Source organism: Mytilus edulis, chromosome 3 (genome assembly GCF_963676685.1).
Source record: "Mytilus edulis chromosome 3, xbMytEdul2.2, whole genome shotgun sequence".
Lineage (NCBI taxonomy): Eukaryota > Metazoa > Mollusca > Bivalvia > Mytilida > Mytilidae > Mytilus > Mytilus edulis.
Window position 1 is genome coordinate 103770218 of NC_092346.1, and position 24144 is coordinate 103794361.

Consider the following 24144-nt stretch of genomic DNA (forward strand, 5'->3'; position numbering starts at 1 on the left):
AAATGTGGAATCATGAAAAACAAAGGACACTCCATCATAACTGTAAAATAAATGTAGAATCATGAAAAACAAAGGGCACACCATCATAACTAAAAAACAAAGGAATTATGAAAACAAAGAGCATTCCATCATAACTGAAAAACAAATGAAAAACTCAGTCATCATATCAAAGAATACAATGAACACAGCAATTTTTAGACGTAAATTAAAGTATTCATGAGGTTGATGAGCAATGGATGTGAAAATGCATCACATGGCATACCATGCTCAAAAAGAGTTTGGTTTCCAATTCTAGTCTCTCTTGATTCATAGGTTAGGAAAAATTCATACATGGCCATTTTGTGTAGGAATAGATAAGTAATAAGCAGGAAGTTGATGTGTATGGATGTAAAAGGTCAGAGCATACACACATGAAGCTTGTTAAAAACAGTTGTTGGCATGACACGGGTTATGTTCTTCTCATATATTTTATGATAGTATGATACTAAACCCCTAACGGGAGGGATTGTACCTGATATTCATATGATGAAGACATAATCTTTCAATCAGTTTAATTGAGGTCTGGAGCTGGCATGTCAGTTAACTGCTAGTAGTCTGTTGTTATTTATGTATTATTGTCACTTTATTTATTTTCTTTTGTTACATCTTTTGACATCAGACTCGGACTTCTCTTGAACTGAATTTTAATATGCGTATTGTTATTGTTTTACTTTTCTACATTGGCTAGAGGTATAGGGGGAGGGTTGAGATCTCATAAACATGTTTAACCCCGCCGCAATTTTGCGCCTGTCCCAAGTCAGGAGCCTCTGGCCTTTGTTAGTCTTGTATGATTTTAAATTTTAGTTTCTTGTGTATAATTCGGAGTTTAGTATGACGTCCATTATCACTGTACTATTATGCATATTTTAGGGGCTAGCTGAAGAACACCTACGGGTGCGGGAATTCTCGCTACATTGAAGACCCATTGGTTGCCTTCGGCTGTTGTTTGCTCTATGGTCGGGTGGTTGTCGCTTTGACATATTCACCATTTCCTTTCTCAATTTTATTTATGTTAACAAATTTTAAGGCAGGGCAAAACTATTTTTTCTTATACTCAACCAATGATTTTTTTTATCACAAACCATATGTAGACAAACAACAATACCTCAGATTGTCAGCCATAAAGTTAGTTTATATTGTAAATCTAATTATTACATAGAGTCTCAAAAAACAAACAAGGTGTCTTCTCTCTATTTAATACCTACCTTAATCTTATATCAGTCTCTATACCATATACATTGTAGTTCATGGCAGTTTGGAATGAAATTAGAGTATTTTCTGGAGCTAACTGCAATAAATATATAAAAATAAGTGATTAAAAACTGTAGTTTGGTCAGAAAATCAGGGACTATGTTTGTTTTCTCCCATCTGGCTGTCTGATACCGGATCTTTTCTAGTATTACTTCAAGGCTTTAAGTACTGATGTTTAAAATTACACTATCAAGCTTGTAAATGTATTTCTTACATGATCATACTGACTGATGTGCCTCTGCAATAGGCATTCATATAGTGTATGAAAGAACAACTTGAAACTGTCCACCTTTCAAAATTAAAATTAGGATCAGTGCTTGAATATTTCAATTTTTTCAATTGTTCAGCATTTTGTACACCTGCAAATTTAAGCTTACAGACATTATTCTATTAAATTAAAATAGAATATTATAACAACAAACTTACAGCTGGTGCTCCTCTATGGCCTATTATATTTGGTTTATGAGGTATATCTTTAATGACCTTGACACAAGGTGATTCTATAAATAGTGGTGATATGTACAGTCCTGACATCACAATTAAATAAACTGTCAACCAAACAAATTGCACACCTAGAAAAAAGAGAAAAAGCATTACAATATATAAAGGAATTATAAAACTTGTGACTGCCATATATCTCTCCTGTAATTGTATTGAATGTTATTCAGGCAATCTAAGACTTATCATCTTACATAAAAGCACTGACAGACAGACAGAGTAATTACTATGGTATATACATTTTTCAATGATGAAATGATAAATAAATAGTCTTCATACAGAAATTTACATTTTCACAAGACAATGAAAATCAGAGCAATGAAATTTTGAAATGTCTCTTTCCAATTTTACATAATTTTAAATACTCATAATTTCAATGTATTAACTGATGAAATTACATTTATATACAAACCAATCTACCTTAAACAGAGGTAAGATGGACAAAAAAGACAAAATAATATAGATTTACCTTCTTAGTTGAAGACAAGGCAAAAATAATTGAAGAGAACTTACAACAAGTAGACAAAGTTAGCCACTGTTTGGCTATGATCCATGTTAATGCAGTCATTAGTGTAACTACTCCAATCTGAAGGAATGGACCAGTAATCTGTAAACATAAAATATACAATTGAATAGATTGATGCCACCAATAAATATTACGGGAAAGTCTTTTAGTATAGGTGATTTTACAAATATAACATAATCTTAACCCTTAATTAATGAACCTTGAAAATGAGATCAAGGTCTGGTGAAATGTATAACTTACAATGATCTTTTGACAAAATGCAGTTTGTACTTTTACTCCAAGTTACTGAAAAGTAATTGCTTAATAAACAAGACAAGAGTGCACACACTGAGAGGTCTCAGATAAACCAAACTGGAAATGCATGTACACCTTAGAATCATTCCATACACGAAAATCCTAAGTCAGGAAGCTGTTGTTCAGTAGTTGCAGTTTGTTAATGTGGTTCATAAGTGTAACTGTGTTGGTTTTCCTGTTTGATTAGTTTTACACTAGTCATTTTTGGAGCCCTTTATAGCTTTTTGTTCAGTGTGAGCCAAGGCTCGGTGTTGAAGGTCATTCTTTGACCTATATAAAAAGATTTACCTTTATAAATTGTGACATGGATGGAGAGTTTTCTCATTGGCACTCATACCAAATCTTTTTTATATCTATTTACATAGCAATATCACTAACATGTAGCTAACTTTTTTTACCTTTAAAGACAGCCAAACAACTGCCCATTCTGTTTTCCATAACTCATCCAAAACTACAGTAACTGCTATACAAAAACATAGACACAACACAACAAACACTATATGGACAGGATGTGTATAAAGCTGATGGCCGTTGATCACATGGCACACAGATAAAATCTGTAAAATATAAATTAAACATCGATAGCAATGAAAAATGTTATATGAACATGACCATAGTTCACAATTCACAGTTTAATACCCTGAATATTTTTGGAGGCATTTTTATTGATATCATATTCTAAGAAATTTGGTTAATCTATTTATTTCAATGTAATGTAAAAATGTTAAGCCAACATTTTTTTCCTTGTTTACATATTGCTCCTGCAATTGAGCTCCTTGATAATCATGATATGCAACTAACAAAGATCGTCAAATGTTTGGAGAGCTTAACTGATCACAATTTAATGTTAGAACACTTGTCAACTGACAAAGATCGTCAAATGTTTGGAGAGCTTAACTGATCACAATTTAATGTTAGAACACTTGTCAACTGACAAAGATCGTCAAATGTTTGGAGAGCTTAACTGATCACAATTTAATGTTAGAACACTTGTCAACTGACAAAGATCGTCAAATGTTTGGAGAGCTTAACTGATCACAATTTAATGTTAGAACACTTGTCAACAGACAAAGATCGTCAAATGTTTGGAGAGCTTAACTGATCACAATTTAATGTTAGAACACTTGTCAACTGACAAAGATCGTCAAATGTTTGGAGAGCTTAACTGATCACAATTTAATGTTAGAACACTTGTCAACTGACAAAGATCGTCAAATGTTTGGAGAGCTTAACTGATCACAATTTAATGTTAGAACACTTGTCAACTGACAAAGATCGTCAAATGTTTGGAGAGCTTAACTGATCACAATTTAATGTTAGAACACTTGCATTATAAGAGGCAATTACCAAGTATGTTCAAGAGCTCTGAACTAACAAAAAAGTGTGAAATCTTTGTACATTTTCAACCCTTCTGTTGATGGAGCTACTGAAAATGTCACTTTGTCATGACCTTCCTGTTACATCACTTCTAAAGGAGAGAGCTTAGAAAAGAATCTAATCAGTATCACTCTGTAGGCTAAATATCATCTAAGTCACTGTGTTATGTAAATCATTTATAGAAGATCATTTTATTTGTTAAATGTAAAAAAAAGTCTTTTTGAAATGAATGGTCAACCTCAAACCAATTCATAAATAATAACTGTCTATTGTGCAATTTAATCGAACTCTGTTAATACCGGTATTTGAAATAGAAATTAAGATTTAGCCTTTTGAAAATATAACAGTTATACTCAGTTTAATCACAGTTATACTCAGTTTAATCACAGTAAAAAAAGCTATACTCACCATTAACAAAAATAAATAACAAAACAAAGTAACAACAACAGCTAACAGAATTGTATGCATTGAGATCCATTTCTTAAACTCCCAAAACATGTACCTGAAAAAAATACCAATATGTTGTCCATAAAATAATATAAAATACTAAAACACAATACAATCCTTTTTAAAAATATCTTTAAAACATAGTAGCTACATTGTAACCAAATAAGGTCTACTTTCCGGAGGAGTTGGAACCTGTAAAAAGATCTTTAAATAGTAGCTAACCAAATAAGGTCAACTTTCTGCAGGAGTTGGAACCTGTTTTTTTTTTAATAAATTCAAAATTTATCAACAGATTTTTTTTTTATATAAAAATCTAGCTTATAAATAATATCAGTGTGAAGCACTTATAATGGGCTTAGGCTTAAATTAAAATATTGTTTGTTTGCCCTTTACCGACCGACCCTATAAATTCGTTCCGCCTGAAAATCTTTTATTTGTATTTACCTGCAAGATTTTATTTTATTTTGTTTTTCCGTTCCTACAAATAATCTTATATTTGTATTTCCCGCTCAAAACATTTTTACCGGCTTTATCTTTTCCGGATAAGATCTAGTCCGTTTGGTATCACCAAGGATTTGTATACTATACAAATCCATGGTATCACGTGAGCGTTTGACATGAACACTTGCATTTAGAGTTTCAAAGCATTTGTTAGAAATCATGATATGACCAACGTTACTCTGTGTCTTTATACTTGAAGAGTAGGGTTCATTAAAAAAAAGTTCGTCCAATACAAAATTATCAACGTGTGTACAAAATATTTTGTAATCAGACGTTGTATCCTATGTATGAATGGCCTTTGGTGATCGGTGGATCAGGACAATTATGTTAACGATGCCCTCAACAAGCATTGATATATTATTTATGTCTGACATGAACCAAAGGTCTGTAAAGTGGAGAATATTTGGCAGTAAAATCGCCAAGTTTTTCCATACAAATCATTTATAAATGCGATAAAAAATATGTGACAATTTTGTTTCAAGTCTTGTATCATTTTTATTGGAAACCCAGGCATACAAGAACATTTAAACACGCTAGGGACTGTTTCTACTAGTAATGTATGTCTGCCTGGACATATTTTACCAGGACAAACTTATCTCTAACAGAAAACCTTTAGGTCGAGGTAAGCGTACAATGAACGTAGGACAGAATATTAGTGTATGTTAAAACTCTCAAAAGTTCCAGGCATATTAATGTTGAAAATATGCCACACAGCCCTATATTTTGATATTTGAAAACAAAATAGTAGTGCACATGAATTAATTTCACATTCTACAGTAACATGATATTTTTTCTTCAAAACTTCCTGGAACTTTATACTAGTCTAATAGTCCCAGAAATTTATTAGCAAAAACATACTTAAACAAAAGCAATACAGATAAAAATGACGTCATGCAGATTATGTATCTATAAAATAAAATATTATACCTACCTGCCTACCCATGACAAAAAATGTACCGAGCTCAGTTATTTTTTGGGAAAGAACAATAAAATATTTTACCTACCTACCCTGTTTCAAAACATAGGGTCGGAAAAGGGCAAACAAACAATATTTTAATTTAGGCCTTATGATTAATTCTGGGTCTACCAGTGTCAACCCAGTAATGATAATTTAAAATAACAATGTTTTTAACAGCCATGTTCTATTTTCAGTCATGGTGGCCAAAACATATACTTTACACAAGACACCATAATTAAAGGTTATTAAGACCAAGTGTGGTTGAATTTGTGCCAGAAGTATGAGAAAAAGATATATTTCACCAATTTTCGTGTATTGCTGAAAACTTGCTTTTTCATCATGACATGGATATGTAATTTTGTGGTTTTGTCAACATCTGCATACACCTTGATTGGAAATTTGTAATTTGTTGAACATTTAAAAATTGTGGTTCATCTGTACCCACAAAAAAACAAGACAAGAGTGCACACGCTGAAATGTCTCGCCTTCTATATTAATCATTGATATTATGTTGATAGTCCTAAATATAAAGCTTTATTACAACTGTCTCATTAACTTAACATTAACCAAAATAACTAAACAAAGACCAATGAACCATGAAAATGAGGTCAAGGTCAGATGAACCATGCCAGGCAGACATGTACAACTAACAATGCTTCTATACAACATATATAGTTGACCTATTACTTATAGTTTAAGAAAAATTGACCAAAACACCAAAAATTAACACTGTGCAATGAACCGTGAAATTGAGGTCATGGTCAAAAGAAACCTGCCCTACTGACATAAAGATCATAAAATATTTCCATACACCAAATATAGTTGACCTATGGCATATAGTATTAGATAAATAGACCAAAACTCAAAAACTTAACTTTGACCACTGAACCATGAAAATGAGGTCAAGGTCACATGACATCTGCCCGCTAGACATGTACACCTTACAATCATTCCATACAACAAATATAGTAGACCTATTGCATATAGTATGAAAAAAACAGACCAAAACACAAAAATTTAACTATAACCACTGAACCATGAAAATGAGGTCAAGGTCACATGACAGCTGCCCGCTAGACATGTACACCTTACAATCATTCCATACAACAAATACAGTAGACCTATTGCATATAGTATGAAAAAAACAGACCAAAACACAAAAATTTAACTATAACCACTGAACCATGAAAATGAGGTCAAGGTCAGATGACACCTGCCAGTTGGACATGTACACCTTACAGTCCTTCCATACACCGAATATACAAGCCCTATTGCTTATAGTATCTGAGATACGGACTTGACCACCAAAACTTAACCTTGTTTACTGATCCATGAAATGAGGTCGAGGTCAAGTGAAAACTGTCTGACAGACATGAGGACCTTGCAAGGTACGCACATATCAAATATAGTTATCCTATTACTTATAATAAGAGAGAATTCAACATTACAAAAAATCTGAACTTTTTTTCAAGTGGTCACTGAACCATGAAAATGAGGTCAAGGACATTGGACATGTGACTGACGGAAACTTCGTAACATGAGGCATCTATATACAAAGTATGAAGCATCCAGGTCTTCCACCTTCTAAAATATAAAGCTTTTAAGAAGTTAGCTAACACCGCCGCCGTAGCCGCCGCCAGATCACTATCCCTATGTCGAGCTTTCTGCAACAAAAGTTGCAGGCTCGACAAAAAATTGGTATCCAAAGAATAATAATGAATTTACACTGAGTATTTAAAAATCTTACCCTACTTTACTTACCAACCAGGTGCTCCACAGGGTGCAGCTTTATACGACCCCAGTGGTTGAACCCTGAACAGTTGGGGCAAATTTGGTCACAATATTCAAGCTTGATTCTGTCTGAATTTGGATTGTGATCAAATTTTTGACATAATATAGGTTTTTGTCACAAAATTAATGTGGTCAAATATCTAACAAATCTATTGCATAATACTGTGCAACTGAAGATTTCTTCTTGAAACTTTTCAAAATTCGAAATTTGAAAAATGTTGAAAAAAAAGGAAGCCCTTCAAAAAATGGTAAACAAAAAATCCCCCCCCCCCAACTTTTTGAAACCCCCTTGGAGCAATAACCCTTAAACTCAATCCCATGCTTTCCATTGCAGTATTGAACCTTGTAGTACAATTTCAGAGAGATCCATACACTGAAACACAAGTTATTGTCATGATTGTTTGGAAACTAGAGACATGCTTCTTTTTGGCCCTTTATTCCTACATATTTTGGGCAATTAACCCAAAACTTAATCTCAGCCTCCCCTTTGTTATATGGTACATTGTGGTACCATTTCAGAGAGATCCATACAATTACACCTAAGTTATTGTCTTGAAACTAGCAAAATGCTTGTTTTGACCCCTTTTTGGCCCTTAATTCCTAAACTTTGGTCCCATAACCCCTAAATTGAATCCAAACCTTCTACTTGTGGTTTTAAACATTGTGGTATGATTTCAGAGCAATTGAAATACTTCTAACAACAAGTTATTATCCTGAAACTGAGAAATGCTTATTTTGGGCCCCTAATTCCTAATCGGTTGGGACCATCATCCCCAAAATCAATCCCAACCTTCCTTTTGTGGTATTGAACCTTCTAAAAAAAAATTTCATGAAGATCTATTCACTTAAACTAAAGTTATTATCCGGAAACCAATGTGTCTTCGGACGCAAACGATGCTGACGACGCAGATGACGACATCATACCATTATACGATCCCAAAATTTTTTTGGGGTCGTATAAAAATAACTACTTACCAGTTCAAGTTATAAACATCATTTTTAGCTATGAGGACATAATAGAGTAGAAAATCTATAAACAGGAATGTCAGCAGTACAAGTGTAAACACAACCAAATCTCTCTGGAAAACAAATATTTACATCATCAATTTATACATACACATACCAGTACAAGTGTAAACACAACCAAATCTCTCTGGAAAACAAATATTTACATCATCAATTTATACATACACATACCAGTACAAGTGTAAACACAACCAAATCTCTCTGGAAAACAAATATTTACATCATCAATTTATACATACACATACCAGTACAAGTGTAAACACAACCAAATCTCTCTGGAAAACAAATATTTACAAGTGTAAACACAACCAAATCTCTCTGGAAAACAAATATTTACAAGTGTAAACACAACCAAATCTCTCTGGAAAAACAAATATTTACATCATCAATTTATACATACACATACATTTTGATTAAACAAAAATAGTTGTACTTGTTAGGATCATTTAAAAGAAAATTGCATACAAATATTATTAAATTTCATGCCAAAACAAAACATTATTTTTTACCTTAATCGTTTGTGACAAAGTTAAAATGGTTTTGACAAACTATTATGTCTCTTTTTGTGAACTTTTTCAGAATTATTCCATAATATATCACAAGACTTCTCAGGATTCCCCTGCAATTAATGTTTTTGCTGTCCCCTTTCTTAAAATAGATTATTATTTACCAAATGAAGAAACAATATTTTTGATATGTGAAGTAACCATTTCAACATGGCTATAGCATATTGTATATTAGAAAAAAGAAGATACTATTCAAAACACAATAGTTGAATATGTATAACAATAATGAAATGATGATAGAAATTTAACATGAAAAGACCTTAAAATATCTGTACTACAAAACATTTCTTATGTATTTTAACCAAGTTTGACCCTGCTTCATTGTCAAATGTCATGTTGAGGAACCTAGTGTGTAGTCCTCAGTTTAATCTTACTGTTTCTTCGCTCAGGGAATTAAGTTTTTATCTTTGATACCTGTTAAATCCTCCTAGGCTTTTTTTAGACTCTAGGTGCTTTGAATATTGTCTTTATGGTGGCGGATCCAGAGGGTTGGAACTCACCTTTGATACAGGTTTGTTAAATCCAATGACGCTTTTTAAGACTCTAGATGATTTGAAAATTGTCTTTACAGTGGCAGATCCAGAGGGGAGTTCAGTTTTATTTCTGTACCAATGAGAATGAAAATTTGTCTGTTTCCCCCTCTACCTTCCAGACTGACAGTAACCTTATAATGTATGTTAACCTATTACAGAGGATAAATCACCTTGCGACTGTCTCTTGTTGACTGTTTGTAACCTTATAATGTATGTTAACCTATTACAGAGGATTAATCACCTTCAACTGTCTCTTGTTGACTGTTTGTAACCTTATAATGTATGTTAACCTCTTACAAAGGATAAATCACCTTGCAACTGTCTCTTGTTGACTGTTTGTAACCTTATTATGTATGTTAACCTATTACAGAGGATAAATCACCTTGCGACTGTCTCTTGTTGACTGTTTGTAGCGGTGCCATCTGCATCCTAACAGTCCTGTCATGCAAACAAGACAATAGTTCTGTTTATAGTACTGTAGCTTAGCATGATTCACCATTCTCTTCTCCGCATATCTTTTCACATAAAATGGCTAAATCATCACATCAGTATCTAAAATGTAGTAAGCAAACAAATATATAATCTAGAAGGCAAAAATATAACTATCATAAGAACCAATATATTAATAATCACATCTTCACTTTGGTTAACATGAATTAGAGATTTATAGCTAATTTAAATTTGACAGTCCTGACAATAGTTATTATACAAGGGGGGTTTCTATCCTGCAAACCATAAGCATCTATCTGACTGTGATTGTTTTATCATGAAGGATCATCCAGTTGTAACTCTAGAGTAGGCAAGGTCCTCAGGCAGATAAATCTGACAATCCTGGCAAAAAATACAGCTACTGTTACCATTGACAATGAAAAAAATCTATAATTTCAGCAGAAAATACTATATTTGTGTTTCAATGATTTTAAAAATAACATCAAATCAGTGTCCATTTTTCATGCATGTACATAATTTCAGTGATATTGTTGGCTTTTCCAAAACTACCTCTAACCTTTTTTATTTGGAAAATCTGTGTCATTTTTGTCAAATTGGGAAATTTTTAATGAACCTTTAATTTGACAGAAACTTCAATTTGCAGACCCCTATTCAAAAGTCAAACCCTGCTTTGAAATAAGTCCCCTTATTGTCAGATGATACACATATAGTCATTTATGTATGAAAAATGTATAAATGAGTATCTATCAGTTTGTATTCATGCACAATTACTACTGAGACTGCACTGTTTGGGAAAAAAGTTGCCTTTTGGGAATAATTTAAAGCCTTTTTTTTCAAATTGGGATTCTTCTCCAGGAGAAAAAGCCTTTATTCTCCAGTAATTTAGTCATTTAAAGCAAACAATATCACTGACATATGTAACTTTGATTTCATTGATAGACACAGCTTACAGAAACTGCAATTAATAAATATATAATGATGTAATTGCAGAGTTACCACCCCTGACCAACACTCCAGAAAATTGCTTTAACATGACTAACAAAATTGCACCTAAAACCTAAAAAAAAAAAGTTACACTGTCCGACGTAGACATGGTTTGTGAGGGTGAAAGTTGCTCCATCGTTCAATTTTCCTCCATGAAGATCCCTGATATGCACAAGAAAAAGTTGCTCACAAAAAATTGTGATATTGGCATTTGGGATATTTATTTACTAACAAGGTTGTTATAACCAATTTAAGTGAATAGCGACTGTTATTTTATTGTGTAAAAGGACCTTATTTGCCCATACTTTCAATAAACCATAAGCATGATAAGAAATAAGATTGATTGATATAGTTATGTTATATTAAACAACAACAATTTTTATTTGTCCATCAAGATGCCCCCAGGAGCAGTAAAATTAAAGTTTGAATTAAAGTGTACAAATAATTGTAGTGATTTTTTTCATTGAACTATTTCAAATTACAATAATGAAGATACCTATGACAGTATGATGATAAATTATACAATTTTTACTGTAGTGTACCCTTGTACTTGTAGAAAGGGAAATTGAAATTACACATTTTTTTCACACTTTAAGTCGAACAATTGAATTTAAAGACAGCAAAAGTTATCATGAATGTCAAATCTATGTTCTTATTTGACTAACTTTTGTCAGTTTATGGATTTTTAGTCTCTATATCATTTGCAAAGTCAATGTTGATAAAATTGCAAAATCGCCATATTTTGGAATCCCGGAAGTCCAATAGTAAAAGCAAAAATGACGTCGTTTCAATTCCGTAAATGTACTTCTGTCACACACTTTTGTGAAATCACGGATGGGCAATACTAATCCTTGATGACGTTAAAGGTTATATGTAGATTAATCATATATAAAAGAGGCAAAATATACCAGAGGGACATTCAAACTCACAAGTCGAAAATAAAAGTTACCCTACATAACGCCATGCCTACTTAGGGACTTTCTATACTAACATATATTAGTATAGAAAGCCGGCCCCTGGCCTACTGAAAAACTTGAAGCCTGAAAGATAATGTTTTTATACTGGGTACTATCTGTACATAGGTATTGTCTTTGAAAAAAATACCTATATATTCCTGAATGATATATGTCTCGGGGGGCTCTCTGAATAAGATCAAGAGATTATAATTTGATTTTTTGGTATACAATAACTTTAATTTAATACTAATATATAGACTGTGTATCTGTATCTGTATAATAGTTCAATAGCCAAGAGGTATTTGTTATATGCTCCGCTGAAGTCGTTGCAGGATAGCGGAGGCAACCGTGAAACCCTTAACTGTCATCATCCCGTCATTCCTCTGCGCTTTGTGTTTGGAAAAAGTTAGCATGGCTGTCTTATGATTTCGTAATTCAAATTATCTGCTGTTTTTTGGCTTCTGGATTTTCCATAAAATTTGACTGTTTGATCTCATATGGGACTAAAATTTATAATATTTGATCATCAAATTTAATTGAAATCTGTAGCATTTGTGAGAGGCAAGTAAGCATTTAAAACCGTTCGTCGATCGAAAAAGTGAATAATTCCATTGAGTTGTGATTTATTTCAGAAGCCGTCACAATAAAAAGTAGGACCAACATACTAAATATTGTTACATTTTCACTAGTAACATATCTGTACAAATCATTTTGAATTTTGAATTTCTTCAGGCAAAGTTTCCTATATCAAGTCTTTATAACTTATAGGTACGTTTTCTCTATTCTTTATTATTTAGGTATTTTTTCTCTATTATTCGTTTTCTATCGACAATTTTCTTAAATTCGTCCCTTAATTTGCTTACTTTTACCGATTCTATATATTTTAGAATCCCATTATTCGTTTTCTTTCGGCAATTTTCTCAAATTCATCCCTTAATTTGCTTATTTTTACCGATTCTATATATATTTTAAAATCCCACTATTCTCCATCTTTTATCTCTTTTTTTACGATTCTTTATCCTTTAAACCCTTTCAGAATCTAGTTTTACACATCCTATAGCTTTGGTGAACCTAAATCCAGAAAAGAGCATCGGACACACCAAATATTAAGTGGTATTTTCATTTACAGATGCAGCTTACAAATGTATTTGAAAGTAATCAAAAGTCTGAGTTATCTGAAAACCTACATCAAAGTCATTGTTGTGTTAATTCAATTTTACTTTCATTAAAGGCTTTAGCACATTCCAGTAAACGCACAATTTGTGAAACGTTCACGACTAAGTAAAGTTACTTTCAGCAAAGAATGCCATGAGTTCATAATTAGGAATTGGAAGATGCTCATACGACAACTAATTAAAAAGACGTACGAACAAACAAATACGCTAACAAACTCAATACAGGGAAGACTTCCCTTTAAACCAGTCCAGACGGAATAAGAATATATATTTATTCATTCACGATATAAAAAAGGGGTGTTCACAAAGAAGTCTTGCTGAAAGCATCTTCAAATATGAACAAACATAAGCTTCTCTAAGGGTACGAGTTAAGAATGGATAGTTAATTGCAGACTGAGATCACTATCATTTTTATTTCACTGCAATTATAATGCAAACTTCAAACTTTGAAGGATAATCATATGTTCATACGTGTAATTCCGGGGGCCTTGGGGTCTTCTACTGAACAGTTCGATACCAAAAGTATTTAATATCAATTGACGTTTATATTACATTATAAAGTGTGTTTCAATATGTTATATAAGTTCTAACAGTTTATACGAGAAAATTCATAAAATCCCAACTGTTTCATCATCTGTGCATAAAAAATCGATGAAAAAGCTGAAAAAGCTTGTTCAATTTGACAAAAACTCATAAACAGTATTAAGAAACTTTATAAGTACATCTTTAAGCAGCAAGCTGACGACTGATTTTTTGCCAATATCCTCAATATCTTATTCAAGACACTCTTTTGTGGAGTAGAATAATCGATTTGCTAGCTTATACAAAGCAATATTAGCTGATTCTAAGTAAGACTATAAGCCATCCATCAATATCATTTTATTCACAAGCAGACGACTAGGTTTCCGCGTGTTGCCTTGGGGCCAATCAACCGACTGTGCGCAGTACAACAGCATGATTTGATATAATGCCAAGCTAATACTTGTACACTCTCAGTCTACTTAGCTAGTGAGAACGATATAGGTGAATAAAGTGAGAACAGAGCAAACACTATTAACGAAAAAGTCGGTCAGCAGAGTTCACTACTAGATCCATCAACGGTAAGATACTTATAACATAATTTTAGAACTTTACATACTTTTTTGTTTTGTTTTCCGATACTTTAAAAAGATTTGTTTTATATAGTTAACAAATTCAATGAAGTTCTGATGTAGTTCAGATAGGTAAAGTTGTAAAGTACATTAAAGTCTGCTCACTAATTCATGTGTTGTACAAAGTATTTATTAAGGTCGATGTATTACAATATTTTTTATATAGATCAATGTGCTTCGAGGACGTTATGTATATTTAAGCTATTTGTTATTCAATTCTGTAGAATTTTGAGCTACTTTGTCTATATTATTGACTAAACATTATATGGGATAAGATATATATATTCAGAATGATACTTTAGATAAAAAGTTTACAGCGTGCACTGATAAAGTAATATGATCTGGCGCGTAAAAGCATATGGTACGTCTGCTGTAAAGTTGATTATAAGCAGACATATCTCTCTATACGTCACGACCTCGCCTTTGAATATGTGAGTGTGTAAGCTGCTTAAGTTTTATTTTTGGCAAAGAGGCCGTTTTATATTGATTCGACAAAGGTCATTAATAACTTTAATACGAAGTTGTCAACAAGTAATGCGTTTACAAATACAAGTAAATGCAATTGTTATGTTATAATGTTTCTAGAGGTCTTAAGTGTACGTCTTTAAAAATTATATTAATTGCAGCATTATATGCGATTTCTATATGCAAATATAAGCGACAAAAAGTTAAACATTTACAAAAGCAAAAGTTTATTGCAGAAATATGTCATCTTGACTTTTATGTCGTCGAATAGGAATGGATTATTTACGGGCCATTACTCATTGTTCATTAACTTAAGAAGCCGATCTGTTTTCTTTTGTGTATAAACTACATTGATTTATAAATATGTTCATCTATAGGTGTATTGTTATTGTGTTATTAAAGATATAAACACTTACAAACGTTCACTGGGACAGGCACAAAAAAGCATAAGCGAAGAACTACGCATAAGTCATGAACGTTTCAGTTTAACATCTTAAACATTTTCAAATTAAAGATTTTTGTGAAAAGAACCCCAGTGCTTTTATTTGAGAGTTGCTTTTATTTATATTTTGTTCAACGAACAATATTTTCTCTATGATTTGTATAACTATATCGGCTGCTTCAATTGTTTTATCTATTTGAGTATACTTAATATTGTCCTTAAGAGGTACTTTTTGCCTGTCGATTTGCATAGAGAACCAGTTCTGAAAAATGAAACTAGTTTTTGCAAACTTAAAATTTCCCGAAGCGAGATCGATATACACCAATACGGTTTAAAAATTGACTTAGATAACGTAGTCCTAAAGTAATGTAAAAAAAAGAACATTTGACCACGGGGTGTTTATGAATTATCATTTTTATGACATAACAAAATAACTTCCGACATTATGATTTATTTCATTTATTTTACGACAAGTTGTCATTTAATACTGTTCCTGATATTTCAATCAAATTACATACACCTATATAACTAGTGATTACCAAATAAGCTTTAAGCTATGTCAACATTTTTACTCTTATTTTGAATATTTTTTTTAGTTCCTTTAATATTTAGATTTATAGCAAAAATTAAATTTTCTCAAAAGCCAGTGTTTACAAATATATGGACATATAGCCAAGATGAAGTTAATCGTATTACACACAAAGTAAAAACATATCTTATTAATAATTATGTTATGCAAAGAAGGATATATTTAACAAAATATTTACTAACAAGCCGACGACTGGTACTCGAACTAACAGTGATGGATTCCTGCGGCGAGCGTGGAGAACGAACGTTCTCTGAGATTGGAAATTATAAAATAATTAGTGAAAAATCGTCCATTTATTTTCCTCGTTCCGCTCGGCGAATTAAATAACGTTTTCGCCAATAACGACCTCAGTTCCTGCATGGTTAACGTTAATTTTGTTGACTACTTATTGTCAAATGAAAATAGCCCTGAACCATTCTATAAACAGGAACCAAAAGGTTCGTAATCTGAATTGAAATGAGATTACAAAATCATCCTTCTATAAGTAAAATATGGTATAGATTTTAAAAAAAATAATTGTGTCAAAACATACATATAGATGGTAATTGACTCGTATGTGAAAAACCAGTACTGAAAAAAAATTGACTGTAGTTTTTTTCCGAAGAGGGGAGTGAATATGCAATTGTGATTTTAATTCGTTTCATACCTGTAATCTATTCTTTTTGTTAATTAAAATTTCAGATTTTTAATATTCTTTTCAATATATTGTTAAATGGATTTTTTCTCATTATGCTCGAACTTATGATTTATGTTTGATTTTGTTTTGACGTCATGTCAGATGATTTTGTTTCATATGTTTCAATTGAATTATGTCAATCTATAAATTAATAATAAGACTTTAGTGTCTCTTGTAATGTTATATATATCTAATGCGTTTGTCAACCGTCATTAAAAAAAGAAGGTTTATTAGATTTTTTTTCAAATCTTTAAGTTTGTTACAATTCAATTTGTAAGTAAAAAGAGAGAAAAAGTTGAGACAAAGACTGGTCACTAAGTTATGATTACAATGTACTATTAACTACGGAAACAAATTGTTTGTTCGTGTGTGTTTTTTTTTTTTAATTTTAAAATTTGATTTCGCGTAACACAACGTATCTATCTAAAACTCCTTTGTGTATAAAATTAATTCAGAAGATTTGGGACTTTTTTCGAGGTCGTTTATAGAAATATCTATGAATAAATATTATATCAGTAGATCATTCAACATACAATCATTTGTCATTCCGGGCCTTTTATAACTGACTGTGCGGTTTGGGCTTTGCCCATAGTTAAAGGTGACCTATATAGTTGTTAATTTCTGTGTTATTTGGTCTCCTGTGGAGAGTTGTCACTATTTGCAACCATACCACATCTTCTTTTTTATAAACAGCCGAACAAAAACAAAACTATAATACCGTTTTTCCATGTAGTATCATCTATACTTTTCCACATTCTCAAGTTTAGAACAGTTAAAATATTTTCATATTTTTGTTTTCTTTAGCAAGAGCTCACATTTGAAAAACGTGACTTATTTGACAATTATGACATATAAGTGTTTCTTTTACGAAACCTTAACGAAGTGACAAGTAGCCCCACTTAAAGAGCTTGTCTATATTGAGACCTATTGCATAAGTACATTTAAAACGAAGTACATGTAAACGTATGCACATGTAGTATCTTAAACACTATCCATTATCATAAATACTTAAAATAGAATCAATGAATTTGTTGTTTTTTTTTGTTATCATAACTTTGATACTGGTCTGCTGAACATAGGATATAGATATACATAAAACTATAACTAAAGTACGACATATTTGTCAAGAGTCATCAGGTACATTCACTTGAGACCAATGTTTTGATACGTAATTTGATTTGAAAAAGATGTCGGCAATTTTTTTTAGAAAAAATTTTCAAAGAAGAAGAATAAATAAGCAATCAAAAGCGGGCTAATGTACAAATCTGTATTTTGGGTTTGCTTTATGTTGAAGCCAACAGGGCGATAACAGAGCCGTTGCAACTTTGTTTCTTCTAAGAAATATCGAGCTGAAATTTTTTCCAAATTCGATTTGAAAATAAGAAACATGACATCCAATCTAGTCACTTCGGACTATATAAAAAGTCTCTATACGCAGAATCTAGTCACTTCGGACTATATAAAAAGTCTTTATACGCAGAAACTAGTCACTTTGGACTATATAAAAAGTCTTTATACGCAGAATCTAGTCACTTCGGACTATATAAAAAGTCTTTATACGCAGAAACTAGTCACTTCGGACTATATAAAAAGTCTTTATACGCAGAATCTAGTCACTTCGGACTTTATACGCAGAATCTAGTCACTTCGGACTATATAAAAAGTCTTTATACGCAGAAACTAGTCACTTCGGACTATATAAAAAGTCTTTATACGCAGAATCTAGTCACTTCGGACTATATAAAAAGTCTTTATACGCAGAAACTAGTCACTTCGGACTATATAAAAAGTCTTTATACGCAGAATCTAGTCAATTCGGACTATATAAAAAGTCTTTATACGCAGAATCTAGTCACTTCGGACTATATAAAAAGTCTTTATACGCAGAATCTAGTCACTTCAGACTATATAAAAAGTCTTTATACGCAGAATCTAGTCACTTCGGACTATGTAAAAAGTCTTTAAACGCAGAATCTATAATTGTACAGAATAAGAGGAATGCTGGTTGAAAAAATACTTAAAATACTCAACATTCTAAAAGAGAATCAAAAGAACTCGCTTAAAATTGGACTTGTAATGACAAAACCAAAATGCCATGCCATAGCCACATACAAACACATTGACGAGATGTATAAGTGCTGAGCCACGTCAAACGGATATCACATAAAACCATTCAACAGTAAAAGTAATATTAATAATAGAACAAAGACAAATGAAAGAACAATAAAACACGTTGTTAAGATGATAAACAACATCAGTACGCATAATCTATACATCAAGACCATCGTGTATTATTTGTGAAGTTGATACGGAATATTTATCAACAAAAAGGTCTTGGTACCTTCCGATGAACTTTTTTTTAAAAAGGACGAGACGTTCTTTGACATACCCCTGGTTCATCAACTTTCTACTCAGACACTGATGACGTTTTACAAAGTCTGAGTAAGAGCTGCAAGCTCTTGAATATCGAATAAGTTGGGAAATATATATCCCATATGCAGGTGAAGTTGGTATATTGCTACTAAGGTGGGGGAAATTTATAATTTCAAAATTAAAATCGTCTCGTTTGTCATAGCCCATACCGCATAGTCAGCTATAAAAGGCCCCGAAATGACAATGTAAAACAATTCAAACGAGAAAACTAACGGCCCTGTTTATAAAAAAAATAATGAACGAAAAACAAATAACATACACAAGTGACAACCACTGAATTACAGGCTCCTGACTTATGACAGGCACATACATAAATAATGTACGCCGGAAAACGAAACCACGATCTCCCAAACTCGAGGCTTCCACCGCAAGGGCCATTTTTTCAAATGACTTAAATATTTGTATAGTTCCAGCATTGGCTTTTTAATTAGTTTTGACACCAAGCAAGTAACGTGTATATCTGAGTTAACATATTATTCGTAGTAAGTTGTAAGTTTAAGGTTTTTTGTCCCTAACCAAGGAAAGGTATTGTGAATTTTGAAAGTGCAATACTACCAAAATAGTTAAAACAGACCATGCATTTTTAAATGTTATAAACCAGTCATTTTATACATATACCATTATAGAACTGTAACTGTAACTGTATTCAAAAACATGTTAAATAGGGACATCATATGTTGCATTTCATACGATTATTCTAATGATTCAGTATCGAATTTTTAGATCGAGCTGATACAGTGGGAGAGCTAGATTTTCTGTAAAATTTTCATATGTTGAGCATCGAAACATCAAATGGCTTCATAGTCCTTACATCATGGAAAAAGTTATACCATATGGTATAATACCTCCGGACTCCCCCACCCCCTTATTTTTTTATCCGCCACTGAGCTGGTGGTGGTGGTAGCTTTTTCGTATAAAAAAAAAGCTTCCCATTTTACCCGATAGAAGATACTTAATACATGTAATATCTGCTAAACAAATGCCTAATAAATTTAAGGTTGTACGTTTTTCTTGACCTTGTTTCATGGTCCAACCTTACGCATACATACAACATAATTTCTTTCTAGTTGTCATGTCTTCCTGAACATGTATGAAATATTTGCTACTGGACGTTAAGCAACCATCAATCAATTCTAGTTATCATGAGTAAGTCAACTGTATTTGATAAATACTATCATTGCAATGTATACATCTCCAAGTTCAAAGTGACAAAACCCATGTCCATTATCATTCTGCCTGATCTTACCTGGTCTCATTTTACATTTTTCTTTTTAGAAATGGACGAGAACTACCCGAAGACTATTAATGGAGTGTGCATTAAAGTAGAACCTCACAGTCCGGCAGTCATGTCAAAAGATACCAGATTTGACGAAAGTTTCTCTCGCCAAAAGTCAGCTTTCGAAAATGGAACAAGTGAATATCCATCAGGCCACAATGAAAAAGTTGCCATGGATATGCATGATTTAAATGGACGACAAACACCCTCATACAGTCATTCATCGTCTGAATTTTCGGGATCTGGTTTTGGTTTTGGTCAGTCGAATTGTTTTGATAATCTGAGAAAACCTTCATCGCCAGCATTCTCGGATGAACTTAAAGGTGGAATGTCTTCATTGGATTCTAATTACAACACCTCCACACCCTCGGTAAAGGAAAACATGTCACCGCGCGTTCCACTGTCATATCATATGTCAAAAGGGGCGCCACCGTCAATGCTTGGTGACAGTATATATAGCTACGCCTCTTTTAATGAAAACAATTACTCTAAAATCAATATGATGTTAAAAACTCCAACAAATGGGAACGATTTTGATGAAACAGATTCTAAACTTAATCTGACGTATCCAGGAACAGCTAGACCGATTGGCAAAAAAGCACATCTTCCAAAACGTTACAAATGTGCAATGTGCGCCTATAAAACTAGATATAAATCTGATTTGAACCGTCATGTCCGGAAACACGCAGTTGCAGGATATAATTGCGACATATGTAATATGCCATTTAAAACAGTTGGAAATGTAGAATTTCATAAAAGAAGAGAACATGCTGATACATATGTTGCTACAAAACAGGAGAAAAAACCTAAATTTAACTGTAAATTGTGTACTTTTAGAACCATGCAAAGTTCGGAACTTACTCGTCATGTTCGAAAACATTACGTTGCAAAGTTCACATGCACTTTATGTAATCGTCCTTTCATGTCGTCTGGTAGTCTTGTACACCACGAGAGATCTTATCATAATATGAATAACAAAGACACCGTTCAGAATGGCGAAAACGGCGATCCAGCTGCTGAACAAAATGGCGATCACACGGAACCAATAATAGAAAGTGATGATGAGAATTACCAGACCAGTATAAATAAGGAACAAACTCAAACAAATGACGGCCATAATAATCCAATGAATAGTGAATATGAACAATCAAATGGAAACACCAATGGTTTGTCCAAAACTAATGCAGCGGTAGCAACAAACGGTAATACTTTCCACAATGGCGATGATTTAGAAAGTAAAGAAGATGAGATGGTGGACGGAACACAGGACAAACCGTTAACAAATGGGTTTGATGATGAATCTAAAGGTGATGATGGTATAGCCAAACACAAATGTCAGTTCTGTAACAAATCTTTCGGCCGGAAACTTGTATTGGACTATCACTTGAAAAACATTCATAAAATGAAAATAAGGGAGGACGACAGTGCTTTCTTAGAATATGATGACGACTATGACTTAGCATTAGATATGTCTATCCAGGAACTCGAAAACAGTGAATCTCCTACACAAGAGGCAAAAGTTCCTAGACATGTGGAACGGGAAGATTACAAGCACATGCGTCATCAGTGTCCATTCTGTGCATATGCAACCAACTATAAAAGTACATATGACCGTCACGTGAAGAAACATGACTTAGAGTGTCACATTTGTCACGTTTGTAGAATGCCATTTATCACATATGGACACATGCAGCGTCATATCCGTGACAATCATCCAGATTATCACCTTAGTATGATAAATCAGTCCAATTCCGAAAAAGGTATTTCACCAGGAAAAGATGAAATGAATGGCAATGGAAAGCCGCCGCTTAAAATGGCCTTTAAGCGAGACAACGATAGACCTTTTCAATCCGGTGTAGCTAATTATCAGGCCGTAGCTTTAAATGGTCACGCAGACGCCAATAAAAACTTTTGTCCAGTAGTTCCTTCAAAACGAAAGAAACATCCACCAATCCAACGTCAAATGGAACCGGGTGTAACGATGGAGCCGCCAGCAACTGGAAGATTTGCAAAGTTAGTTTCGGATTTCGACGATTTCGCTTCCCGTCCGTTTGCGTGTGCTTTATGCTTCTTTAGGACACGTAGTGTTGATGAGTTGACCAAACACACTCAGAACCATCTAACAGGATGTAATCCGCAGCCTGTTCCAGACACAGCTCGGTTTAACATGGCGTTTATGCAACATTTCCAGAACAAACAGGCTCCAAAGATAGAACGACCTGAACCTATACGTCCGACTGTACAACATAATGTACCAGGTTTCAGAAAACCCAATCACAAGTTACAAGATGTTATATCAAAACTTTGGAAGGAACCTAAACCAGCTGTTAAAATGGAAGAGGAACCTGAGGAGGAAGAAGACAGTTCTCATAACATCTCAGATTCTATCGTTCCAACTTTCTCTGTCCACTATCGGAAAGACAAAACTAACCTCACAAGACCATACTTATGTCTGTTGTGTCGAAAAAGATTTAGATTATTGACAATTTTGAAGCAGCATTTCCGACAAACTCACAGTGAATCACAAATAAACACAAAATCTTATACATGTAGTATCTGCGGCGAGGTGTTTAATAGTCCTGTGCTGTTGCAAGAGCATCATGATTTTACGCATAAAATGCAATCATAGAAAATGACTTATTGATGCTGTCTGTCATATTGAATAATGGTTAATTTACATGCTAAAATACAGTTTATTATTTGTACATGTGACTAAATGGTGCATACAGTGCTCATATTATAAACACTTAAGCTTGTGTCGGAAAAGTTCAAGTTACCAAAGGGGAGATCGTTTCCAAAGTATAAAAAATGGTCACCAAAACGTAACCGATTATGTTGCATCACTTGGATATGCCTTTGTTACATATTGTTCTTTTAGAAACAATTCCTCTAGTATTAATTGTATAAATGTACAGAACCGTCTCACTGTGATTGTATATACTGTACATTCATTCATGATATATTTGACAAAGCTTGTTTCTTATCTCTGTGATTATATACTGAACATTCATTCATTATATATGTGACAAAGCTTGTTTCTTATGGTGCTTCCTTCACATCTCGCATGTAACGGACTTGTAAATTAACTATTTAAATCACTTCATTTTGAATTGATAATGTGGTAAAAGTATACAGTATACATATATTTTAAACTTTCTGTACAAATGTTGAATATTTTAGTGTTGAACTTTATATATATAAGTTGATATTTTTTGTTATTCCGTCGGATGCATTTGTTGATAAACATAGCCAGTATTACATGTCTACAAAATATATATTCCACTGTATATATGTTCGTTTAAAATTAAAACTTGTTAATAATTATCTTTTATTTGAAATCAATTATTTGTGTTCATTTAATTCATCGAAGATCCGATGAAACCATTCAGTAGTACTATTATCTAGTTATCTATCCTAATGGTCTATATGTGAACTACATGCGATGCGACTCAATCACCAGTGAGACAGCATTCCAACAAAGAGATTAACACATCACCTTCAACAATGAACATGTATCCGCACCCGGTATGCTGAGTCACTCTGGGTTTAGACACACTCCGTGAATTCCGAATAGATAAATATAACTACACTGCAATGTAAACATACAACAGTCATTCAACGCAGAGTACACAGGCACATGTATACTTTACTAGGATTTATTTTAGATTCAAGTGCCTATAGCGGCGTACACGGGCTAAACTGAGATATCTGACTCATACACTTGTGTCTTAAAGAAGAAC

General features: G+C 32.9%; 2 protein-coding genes across 5 annotated transcripts in view; one reads left to right on the top strand and one right to left on the bottom strand.

Moving 5' to 3' along the window:
- LOC139518073 (glycerophosphodiester phosphodiesterase domain-containing protein 5-like) overlaps positions 1 to 12022 on the bottom strand; it is a 29353-nt gene extending 17331 nt beyond the window's left edge. For 3 of the 4 annotated variants that reach the window (XM_071309730.1, XM_071309731.1, XM_071309732.1), the window contains exons 1-8: positions 11907 to 12022; positions 10190 to 10359; positions 8658 to 8761; positions 4394 to 4487; positions 3007 to 3165; positions 2302 to 2395; positions 1717 to 1862; positions 1245 to 1327 (exon numbers count right to left, since the gene is read on the bottom strand). In XM_071309730.1, coding sequence (XP_071165831.1) covers positions 1245 to 1327; positions 1717 to 1862; positions 2302 to 2395; positions 3007 to 3165; positions 4394 to 4487; positions 8658 to 8761; positions 10190 to 10306 — 797 coding nt within the window. In that variant the 5' untranslated portion in view covers positions 10307 to 10359; positions 11907 to 12022. Of the gene's footprint in view, positions 1 to 1244; positions 1328 to 1716; positions 1863 to 2301; positions 2396 to 3006; positions 3166 to 4393; positions 4488 to 8657; positions 8762 to 9977; positions 10028 to 10189; positions 10360 to 11906 lie in introns of those variants that run through there. The other variant, XM_071309733.1, reaches the window with a different exon arrangement.
- Positions 12023 to 14248: 2226 nt separating this feature from the next.
- Positions 14249 to 23728, top strand: LOC139518074 (zinc finger protein 107-like). Its single transcript, XM_071309734.1, has 2 exons — positions 14249 to 14472; positions 20404 to 23728. The coding sequence occupies exon 2, from the start codon at positions 20406 to 20408 to the stop codon at positions 23031 to 23033; it is 2628 nt and encodes an 875-aa protein (XP_071165835.1). The 5' UTR covers positions 14249 to 14472; positions 20404 to 20405; the 3' UTR covers positions 23034 to 23728.
- The last annotated feature ends 416 nt before the right edge of the window (positions 23729 to 24144 follow it).

Excerpts from the sequence above, each read along its gene's own strand:
- LOC139518074 (XM_071309734.1), top strand. The coding sequence starts at position 20,406 with ATGGACGAGAACTACCCGAAGACTATTAATGGAGTGTGCATTAAAGTA.